The 10,930-nt window shown below is 39.6% G+C and overlaps 2 protein-coding genes across 2 annotated transcripts; one reads left to right on the top strand and one right to left on the bottom strand.

Moving 5' to 3' along the window:
• The first annotated feature begins 6 nt into the window (after nt 1-6).
• On the top strand, nt 7-6,081 carry LOC108880125 (ribonuclease inhibitor-like). The gene is given in 10 exon segments (XM_051069361.1): nt 7-211; nt 567-743; nt 932-957; nt 960-1,107; nt 1,254-1,424; nt 2,473-2,539; nt 2,542-2,645; nt 3,494-3,667; nt 3,922-4,095; nt 4,255-6,081. Coding segments are annotated over 10 exon segments (1,170 nt in total). The 5' UTR covers nt 7-98; the 3' UTR covers nt 4,271-6,081.
• Nucleotides 5,486-10,472, bottom strand: LOC108880124 (deoxynucleoside triphosphate triphosphohydrolase SAMHD1). Its single transcript, XM_018671564.2, has 10 exons — nt 10,058-10,472; nt 9,860-9,960; nt 9,636-9,744; nt 9,461-9,552; nt 9,231-9,346; nt 8,935-9,074; nt 8,469-8,564; nt 8,174-8,278; nt 7,908-8,045; nt 5,486-6,601 (listed from the first exon to the last, which is right to left on the bottom strand). The coding sequence occupies exons 1-10, from the start codon at nt 10,193-10,195 to the stop codon at nt 6,509-6,511; spliced, it is 1,128 nt and encodes a 375-aa protein (XP_018527080.2). The 5' UTR covers nt 10,196-10,472; the 3' UTR covers nt 5,486-6,508.
• Nucleotides 10,473-10,930: the final 458 nt, after the last annotated feature.

The raw sequence follows: 10,930 nt of genomic DNA, 5'->3' as shown, positions 1-10,930 counted from the left end.
ATGACCACTCAGTACATCAGGAGATCCAAGAGTATCTGCAGTCAGAGAACAGATCAGAGAAGAAACTCACTAAGACTCATTGCTCGGCTCTTGCCTACATGCTGCAGATGTCAGACAAGGTTCTAGATATGTTGGATCTGAAGAAGTACAACACGTCAGGTGATGGAAGACGGAGATTGCTCCCAGCTGTCAGAAACTGCAGAGATGCTCGGTTAGTCCAGATGTGAATATTAAAAATGTAAAGTTAATTTTATGTTATGCCATTTTTGTTACAGTACAGATAATTAGTTTCTCATATACTTGTTCATTATAAACATATCATTGTGTATAATACATAAGCTTATTAATTCCATTCTATCAATGATAAAGACTGTGAACTGCAATTGAAAGCTCTGAAAGGGCCAGTAAGTGGACCTTTGAGTAGACATTAGTTTGCCATTTGGGTAAAATTTGCAACTCTGTTCTCTTATGACATATATATGTATTGTGTGTGTGTGTGTGTGTGTGTATTTCTATTACTCAGTTGATTGTGTTTATACATACATACATTAAATATGTATTTGCAGACTCTCTGGCTGTGGACTCTCTGAGCAGCATTGTAAAGTTCTGTCCTCAGCTCTGATGTCAAACCCCTCTCATCTACGAGGGTTGGATCTGAGTGAAAATGACTATCTGCTGGATTCAGGAGTGAAGCTCCTGTCTGTGGGTTTGCAGAGTCCAAACTGCAGACTGGAGATACTAAGGTAGGGTGAATGATGGATTCTTAGCCTGTAACATCTTTGTGGGCCGGTAGCCAACACTGTGTGGACCACTACCAGTTGTGGTCTGATCATTGAATCACTGGATTAGAGCACAGCAACATTTAGCTACAGATTTAGACCCAAAGGAATCTGATTTAACAATGTGTTTTGTCTTTTTTGTATTTTTTTAGACTGAAAAACTGCAGTTTGTCAGAAGTTGTTGTGATTCTCTGGCGTCAGCCCTGAAGTCCCCCTCATCTCAACTGAGAGAGCTGGACCTAAGTAACAACAACTATCTGAAGGATTCAGGGGTGGAGATTCTCTCTGCTGGACTGGAGAGTCCTCACTGTAGACTGGAGACTCTGAGGTGAGACAGCATTTTCTTAACATCAGTGGGACAGCATAGAAGCATACATTAATATATTTACATGCTAAAAATGTTTCTTTAAAATTCTATTAATTCTATCTTTTATTTTCAAAATTCAATAACTACATTCTTTATATTTTATCTAGATTAAGTTGCTGCAGACTGTCAGAGAGCTGCTGTGCACATCTGGCCTCAGCTATCAAGTCAACCGTCCATGTGAGAGAACTAGACCTAAGTAAGAACAAACTGAAAGATTTGGGAGTAAATCGACTTTGTGCTGCACTGGGGAATCCTCAATGCCAACTAAAGACTCTGAGGTGAGTTCACATGTAGATCAGAATCTTTAACAAGAAAAAAATTTGTTCTTGCATGCATAAAGTTCTACTTTTTACAGGTTTTAACAGGCTCCCTAGGCTGTCACTCACTGTTATGTGGATTCAGTGCAATGGAATTTATATTGTATTGTTTATTAATTTAAGTAGTAGCACAAGAGAAAAACTCTCTCTCTGTGTCTGCCTGAAAGTGTTTCTTGTCATCACATTGCTGATTCTGCATCTGAAATGCTCTTGTCATCACCTCTGACTGTCTGTCTACTTCAGAGTTTTAGAGGGTTTGAGAAATGTCGGATCAGGATCGGACACCAGAGTACATCCTAAGTGTCTGAGGTGACATGCATGTGTTATTTTTCCAGACATCTACCCCTTTGCAGGTTGTCAGAGATGGGTAGTTGATGGAGACTGCTTCTAGTACTATGCAGTCAAACTGTTTCCTGTCCCCCTGCGACTTGTAATAGGGTGCGAGAGTGGCTGCTTACATTTGTCCTTGTCACAATCATCACAGCTTTTTGGTCTGGCATCATGGCAGGGAGTAAGTGTCTGTCTTTGCCATTTATCTCTATAGAGCCTATGTGAAACAGCTTGACTGTATGAGGAAGAGCAATTCAATTCAGTTCAATTCAATTTTATTTCTATAGTGCCAAATCACAACAAAAGTCTTCTCAAGGCACTTTTCATATAGCACAGATCTAGACCATTCTCTTTAAAATATGGTATTTACAGAGAGAGACCCTAGGGAGACACTAGGTGCCAGTTGCAAGGAAAAACTTCCTTTTAAGAGGGAGAACCCTGGACTCAGGGTGGGCGGCCATCTGCCTTGACCGGAGCAAAGGATGCCTTTGGCAAGCTAAGCTCTGTAGGCACAGGTGAAGCCATGTAACCTTTCACACCTTGAGTTGCAGTCCCTAAGAATGCCAGAGTAAGGTGAGACAGCCATTTATATGGGCAATATGAGGGGAACTGAATGGGCCTGTCCTGGGTTTGTTTTCACTATAGTGTATCAGATTTAATTTTAGCCATACAATTACAGGCTCGATAGATGTGGACTGACAGAGAACTGCTGTACTGCTCTGGCCTCAACTCTCAAGTCCAACCCTCCAGCCTGAGAGAGTTGGAACTGAGTAGTAATGACCTGCAGGATGCAGGAGTGAAGTTGCTGTGTACAGGACTGGAGAGTCCACACTGCAGACTGGAAGCTCTGAGGTCAGTCAGCATGTTTCAGTTTGGCAATAACAAAACATGACAATAAAATTAATATTGCACTGACATTTTGATAACAACAGAGCCGATTTGCTATTGTGCTATTATGTAAAACTACATTGCTGTAAAATAACGGGGAACAAAAAGCATTATCCTCCTCACTCTCAAGTCACTGCTTAAACCAAGCAATAACATGTTATCATCATTATTCATTATATCACAATACTGTGCCACAGCCATCTGATAAACAATTTAGAAAAACTCACTTGGTAGTGGAGTAAAAAGTGCAGTATTTTCCCCACAAAATCAAAAGTAGTGGAGAAGAGACAAGCATAAAATAGGAATACTGGAAGTAATGTATCAAGTATCTCTATTTTTGTACAGCACTTAAAAATGTACATTGTTACTTTCCACCACTCCTGATGCCCAGGGTAGAGCTTTGTAAAACTTTTTTGTATGCGATGAAACAATTTAAATTCCTGTTTCATAACCAGGAAATGAGAGCAATTAACAGTTAATGGTGGTATTTTGAGGAGCTTTTTTTTTCTTAATTTAAGCCACAAAACCCTGCAGTGTCATGTTAAATAAAAACGGTAGCTGCTAAATATATGTGTTTGGTATCTTTGGAAGTCTTGAATAAAAATTTTTTATAATGTTTTATGAGTTTGAATAGTACTTTGTAGTGGTGAACTTGTGGCTACATGATTGAAGAGGTTATTTAGTACTGCTTTTTTCTTGTTGCATGAGGATATTTTGACTTCCTGTTTTGAACTTTTTTGTTTTATTTTTGTTTTTAAGCAGCATATTAACATAGTGTATTCTCTAACTAAATGTTTGATTCTTTGATTTAGATTGAGATCCTGCTGGTTGTCAGAGAGTTGCTGTGCTTCTCTGGCGTCAGCTTTGATGTCAAACCCCTCCAGTCTGAGAGAGCTTGACCTGGGTGAAAATGACCTACAGGATTCAGGAGTTGAGCAGCTGTCTCCTGGATTGAAGAGTCCACATTGTAGACTAGAGACTCTGAGGTAAGGTTCCTGTAACGAGATTAAAACCTTTTTAGAAGGAGGATATACTGTTGTGGTGGATTTTGCAGTTAAAAATGTTATTTAAGTGCGGTTGGTGCATGTAGCTGGTATCTCTGTTCTCTTACATCAATATATTTATTAATTTGGCGAAAACAGGAAAAAACTATTGACCAATATGCTTCACTGACACAGTAGTAATACCAAATGTGACATGAATGGGAAAGCCCCCCATAAAAGTCTTCTGATGTCTGCAGGTTGATGCGCTGTCGGCTCACAGATGAAGGCTGTACTTTTCTGGCATCAGCTTTTAAGTCCAATCCATCCTACCTGAAAGAGCTGGACCTGAGTAAAAACACCCTGCAGGAATCAGGAGCAAAGCTGCTGTCTGGTTTCCTGGAAAGTCCGCACTGTAGACTGGAGACTCTCAGGTTGGAAGCATGTTTGAGTCAGTCTACTAATTTCAGTAATGTTGTATAAAACAGAGTTGGTGGCAAACCACATATTCTGCAGCTGCATTCTGCAGTCAGAGGCTTAATGTGATAATGTGTTTGATTTAATCTGTAGCTGATTTTTGTTTATCCCTACAGAATGGAAGAAGTGTAAAACTGGAGTGTGTCCATCTGACAAAAATGCAACTTTTCACTGGCCATGACATGTTGCTGACTCTGAGCCTGCCACAGTCACCACGTCACTACAACACCGCAGCTGTGCCTTAACCCCAGTCAGAGATTTGTTGTGTTTGAATCAGTTTTTCCATGTATTTCCTCAGATGCCAGAAGACTATTTTGACTTTATACTGACTGCTCATATGTTTAGAGAAATTCTTTGTCACAGTTAACTGTTCTTCCTGTTTAAAAAGTACTTGTTTCAGTATGAAAAGCCTCTTTGTGCTTGCAGGAGGCATGGTTATTTCTGTGCTGTGGCAGAGGGACGTAACCGCATTGTTGTAAGTACACCTGTTCATTAGTTGGTGATAAAACATATTAATTGGTTTAAAATGTACTTTGAAATGTCTGTATATAGTCAGGTTATAGTTAATTTTTCTCAGTGCTTTTTTAGTTGACTTTTTGGGTGTATAGAATGCTGCCAGGTCTTCTCAGTTTGTTAAGAGAATAGTTTGACATTTTAGGAAATAATGCTTCTGTGCATTATTGCTTGGGTGGAAAGTAGCAAGATAAGAATATCAATACCACTCTTGAGCCTCTATGTTATATATGAAGCTACAGTATTGGCTGGTTAGTTTAGCTTAGCACAAATACGGAAATAAGGAACAAAGGGAAACAGCTAGCCTGGACCTGCTCAGCAATAATTCCAGACATCCAGCAGAGAATCCAGGAAGTTACTGCTCCCAGCCAAGAAATATGATACCTCCATAAAATAACAATTTGTTGTTGTTAAGATCACTTTTTGTACAGATTGAACAAATAAGATAATACATATTAAAGCAACAAAGAACTGATTTGCAATAGGGAGGCTTGGGCCTCTTTTATTCCCACTCTGCGTTGTGAATGCCTGTTCTCGCACTTTGGCAGTAACAATATCTGTTGCAGAGTGAAAAAGATTATATGTAGTTACTTAATATAACTGTTGTTTCAGTGCTTTTTAACTTATGTGTATAGATTTGTTTTAACAGACTTAATTTCCTGGTCTAATATATTTTGAATAAGTCAATCACAAGTTAGCAAGACAGAAAACCCTGTTCTTACCCACACACTGACCAATGTGCTGCAAAGTATATTTGTTTGATGTAAGTGATGGGGGGGCATTAATATTTAGTGCATGATGCTCTCAACACACTTACCTACACAAGGACACAACTGAGAGAAAGAGTTTTATTTTCAAGCTTTTTTAGCCCCTTTCCATAGGAATAACCTTTACAGGATCTCCCAAAACCCTTTGGTAGATTTCCCTTTACATTCTTTCAAAAATATTTCTCACAGTCAAACACAAGAAAACAACCAGCTATGAGGCAAGTTTGATGAGGTTTCATCATGTTAATGGAAATAGAGGAAAACATCTTAAATGGTATCCAAAACCCCGCTTAAGATGCTGCACATATCTGTAAGGTGGAGACAGCAATATGCAAGCTGTGCTACTTAGTATAGGAACAATAAATAACTAAATAACACACTCAAACCAAGAAACCCAGAGAAAAATAAATACATTCAAAGTAAGATCAAATCAAATTTCCCAATACTTCCACAATTAAAAATAAATGCTCACCTTAAGGTCAGAAACTGTGACTTTTGACTGCAGATTTGAAATACCTCTATAGAAAGCTTGACAGTTTAAAAAAAAACCTTAGCTTATGTGGAAGATGAATAAAACAATGCCCTGAAACCCATTTGCTGTATATCCTGAAATATATCATGTGCATATTCTGTTTCAGAGTAAAATATTTTAACTGACCATGATTTATTGTTCATAATTCAAATGCTTGATAGGCTGTTGCTTAGCACATGGTATACAACAATTCAACTTAAAAATGGGACACCTGCAGTTCTAAATGAGTCTAAAATAAAAGCCTAATTAAAATGATCAAACAAAATCGATATGCGTATGATACTGAAGAATATTGAATCTCTCATTTTTCTAAAAACCCTGAGTTCAGTTCAGGCCCTCGACATTTTTGAAATGCTGAAATCATTTCTTTTTTGGTGTAAAAACCTTTCAGCTTTGCTGTGCTCATCAACACACTCACCTTGTAGAAAAATATAATATTCACTCAATGCTATGTCATCTACCAAATGTGTAACAGCGGGGTCTTTGCTCTCTTTCTCTTACTTAAAAAGCTGAGTTTTGGCTTTTTTCTGTCCATTCATTCTAATGCCATTTACTTCTCTAGGGCCGCCATCTTCGCCGTCCTCGGCCTTCATTTTTGTTTGACCAGCTGGCTTTCAGAGGGGTCAGCTCAGGTGCAATTATGTCTCCATCCTGTGTGTGAATAAACACAGAAGACATCCATATTGATAAGGGCAGTGTAGCGTGTACAGAGTGTCATTACTGATGCAGGGGAACAACATTGCAATAACTCTGATATAATTCTTCCTTCCCAGCCCAATAATACATGTGGACTGGAGGAGGAATCTAACCACTAGATGCTAAATTCAACTATTGAAACACATCTTTAAATTTTTACCTCCTCTTTCAGGTTCTCTCTGTTTCTACGTCACAGTTTTCCTTAATGTATTAATTATTGGTTCATGCTTGTTGTGCAGCAGCTACAACAACAGGCTCACTCCAGCAACAATTTGCAAAAGACTCAGATTCTGAGATAGAAATGTAAATGAAGTGCTTCCATCTCAGCCTGCCATTTTATTACTTCACCTCACATAGCTTCACTAAGATATTTTTGGCTCTCCACTGTGATTTGCCATATGAGCTGAAAGACTGTGGCATTCTTTATAATGATAAACTTGTGTTACAACATCTTTAGCCCTCTCTACTCTGAGGAAGAGAGATTACAATACATTAATGAAATCTATAGTCATTTATTTGAATAATACATAGAAATCCACAAAGCAAATTTCCACAGTTTTGAAAAACATTGTTTAAACCAGCAATATGTGATTGTTTTTTTTTTTTTGGCCACTTGGGGGCAGTAGGGACAAGCTGTGAACACACTGACATATCACTATTTTAGTTAATATGGGAAACTTGTCAGTCACTTATTTACCCACCCAACAGTTACGGAGCACCATTCATTTGGAGTTGTGCGTCTATCTACTCAGTTAATTCAAGTCTAATATTGACTCCTTTCGCTTCTGAGGGCAATGTCTGTCTCTTTTAGCTGCTAAATGCTACACCAGCTGCTCGCTAACTCTGTCTGCAGTTTGGTGCTCAGTAGACTGTACAGTGGGAGTTTAAAGCCTTCTCTCTGCAAAAACAGCTGCCTGCTGCCTTGAGAATGAACCAGGACAGTTTAACAATAAGATGAACCTCACTCTGAAGCTCTGTAAAGTCAAGAGGAGTGTAGATTTAGATGATAATTTTCTGTTGGCTCGTCACTCTAACCGTTAAACCTTTCAGTTTGTTATTATAACAACATAATTTCTATCTGCTTTAAATCCGCTTGTGGCCACTATTAACCGTGCTCTCCAGTCTGCAGGAATTTGAATCATATGACTGCTGTGCTCTTGGTCTACGTGTGAATTTTTGAGGGTTTGATTGGACGCAGAATACAAACATTGTGACCTCACATAATTGTACAATTCTCGACACTGCAGCAGATAAATGTTACCTGAGGTTTTGAGAAGTTCTTGTTCATGCACCACTGGACAAAGTGCTTCTTGGCAGCATCCATACTCTTATCATCCGTCTTCTTACAGTAGACCCTGATCAGCTCCTCAGCAAATTGTTCTGGAAGAAGTTTTGACACCTGACGAGAATGACAGCAACAAAGAGTTTTTGTCGATTTAAACTTAAAATAGAGGCAGCACAAGGAACATACAACCAGGTAACTCACACAAGTAAAGATTACGATGTGAATTCAGCAATAGCTCTGACCTGGTTCTTGCGAATCTGGATGGCTGTAGTTGGGTCGTCCTTGCAATAGAAACGCACATTGTTGACAGGGTTCTTCTCCTTCATCCCATAGTCCATAACAATGACCTGAAAGAGAAGGGGAAGTTTTTAGATCTACAAGTGCAGTGGGCCACAAAAGGGAAGGCATTACCTTACAAATCAGATGATGATAACACTAAAATTCACAATAAACAAAAGGTAATTCTCTCTTCTGGAGCTATGAGTAAGTGTAGTTAATGTTTTGAAGTATTTAAAAGTTATTCGATTAAAAACTCACATTAACTACAAAGTCCTCTGGCTTCAGATTGACGTCATAGGCGCCACTCTGAGGGATGGTCTGAGCCAATTCTGCTTCCCAGTTGTGAATCATCTCCTTAGAGTTGTGTGAGAGAGAGGTGGAGGAGTCAAGATATGTAGAAGGATAAATAACATATATACAACCACAAAATGAGAAATCTCTCTGGCTGAAGTTCAGTTCAGTTTTGTTTAACTGTTAGTACTATTGTCATGGGCATCACACACCCTGGCAGTATATTATAGGTTGTTGACATTTTTGACAATTGCTAAATTGTCTAAGTAATTGAAATGCCCAATATTTGCTTATTCCAGCTTTTCAAACAAGAGGCTTGTCTTTGTTTTATACCTTAGTGAATTGCATTTCTTTGGGTTTAGTATTGCTGCTTGGACAAAACAAGCAACTGGGAAAACTGTAGGAAATGCAACAATCAAATACAGACACACACCTGAGTGGCATGCAGGGGTTTCTCTGCCTGGGTTTGGCCCAGACACTTGTAGAGGCGTCGACAGATGATGTTGCGCAGAATCTGCCTCGCTTCAGCCAGCTCCACGGAGGACGAGTGGAGGATTTGTTCAAACACATGATCTACATATGACAAGCAGAAGTTAGCAAATCATAATTCAACACAGACACAAAACACAGGAAGTGTAAATGCAAAAATAGTGCTATGAAAGTGGTTATTAGTGCATTAGTGAAGATTTTCAATGATGAAACTAACACCACACAGAGGTATCTACAGACCTGTCAACTTGCTGTAGGCCTCCATGTCATCTATGGCTGTAGAGAGAGTGAAGATCTTCCCTCCTGAGCCTTCAATCTGGATGTGCGGATCTGCTTTTAAAAAGGCCTCTGTGATCCTGGATAAACACACCTAACACATCAGCCCTTTTGAAAGCATTTCGCTGCATACAATACAGGAGAAATAATCACAAGGCAAAGTAAACAAGCTTTCAGAGGAAATAGCTACTCACATGGTCTCTATGATGTTTCCCACTTTGTGCTGATAGGCTCTTCTGTGGAGACAGTTCCTTGTGTGGAACATGTCGTACAGGTTGCCCACCTCCTGTGAAAATAATTAACTGTTTTAGTCACTAATGATTGCCGTTTTGAAAACTGATCAAAAAGCAGATGTAGCAAAATCAGCACCTTGTCCCGAGTACAGATGTGTTTCTGCCCGTCCACCTCACACACCCTGGCAAACTTCAGGAAGCGGCGATAATCGAAGTTATTCTGGATGCCCAGGTGGTAGCAGTCCCTAGGAATAGATAGAGTGCAGAGACAGGTCATTTAACTAAAAAGAAAAATATGAGTTTTTAATTTATGATTTAGGACAGTTATTAAATGAACTAAAAAAAATAAATGAGCCTCACCTGGCAAAGTAATCCCACTTATCCACATCAATGCCATTTCTCTTGTTAGCCACGATTTCGTAGAGGAAGGACTTGTCTTCTGGACGGCCTTTGTACTGCCACTGTGGAGAATCCCACCTTTGAATAAAGCTCCTGCAGTGGGAACACCCTAAATAATGCTGACTGACTTGATTTCACACAGGTAGAACTAGTAGTTACCTTCTGGCCTTGAGCTGCTTTAGTGTCCTGTGGTCCAGCAATCTGCTCCTTAATGAAGTCCAGGTCCTCAGGCAGCACCAGGCCGTGCTGCTTCATCACCGGCTTCAAGCCATTGTCATCAACCAGGTGGTCAAACATGGCTAAAGAGGCAATCTCATGCTGCAACGTACACAGACTCAATTATTAATGTGGGAATATGCGTGGTCACAATTTGAAAATGAAAGCAAAATAACTCATTACTCAAACAGAAATAGCTTATCTCAGCTAAAACATGACAGAATAAAATGTGAATGCTTGTCTTATCTGTCACGTTTGCTGGACGGCAGGTCTGTGGTCATAACTTACATAATGACTGTGTGTTTAATAGTTCTTATCAGTGATGCTTATCATTCTGAACACTACAACCACTACCTTAGCTGTCATGATTACAAGTCAAGTGATGTCAACTGCTCTGCATGGTAGCCTTGTTTTACAAAAATTATAACTGCCAATAAAAAGCTTTAGCAATAAACACTGTTTATTGCTGTAAGTACCATATGGTAGAGCAGGTTTTATATAACTTTAAATGGAATTAAAGCTGCGAGCAGCGTTGAACGGGCCCTCGCACCCGGCGCCCGTCGGGGGAGCGGCGACCGCGGGACCCCGGCAACCGCGGGGTCAACGCAGGTCGCAGGGCACACGCTGGCGTAACAGTTCACACTTCCCAGATGTTAAAATTTTAAATAAAAGCTTTTATGCTAATTATTTTCTGTGATAATATTTTTCAGAGCTCATCATCTGTGACAGCTCTTGGCTCTCCTGACTGTAACCTCTCTGTGGCAGCTTCTCACAGACTCAATCAACTCCTCTTCCCCTCCCCCCTCAAACACAAAC

This window comes from Lates calcarifer, unplaced genomic scaffold (assembly GCF_001640805.2).
Source record: "Lates calcarifer isolate ASB-BC8 unplaced genomic scaffold, TLL_Latcal_v3 _unitig_846_quiver_2292, whole genome shotgun sequence".
Classification (NCBI taxonomy): Eukaryota; Metazoa; Chordata; class Actinopteri; family Centropomidae; genus Lates; species Lates calcarifer.
This window is presented reverse-complemented; position numbering and strand designations above follow the sequence as displayed.

What these genes read in the sequence shown, in the direction of transcription:
- LOC108880124 (XM_018671564.2), bottom strand. Translation starts at nt 10,195, where the DNA reads ATGTTTGACCACCTGGTTGATGACAATGGCTTGAAGCCGGTGATGAAG. An exon ending in AAGCAGCTCAAGGCCAGAAG is followed by an intron (nt 9,961 to 10,057) that starts GTAACTACTAGT and finishes GATTCTCCACAG; the next exon opens with TGGCAGTACAAAGGCCGTCC. An exon ending in AGAACTTCTCAAAACCTCAG is followed by an intron (nt 6,602 to 7,907) that starts GTAACATTTATC and finishes ATTCACACACAG; the next exon opens with GATGGAGACATAATTGCACC.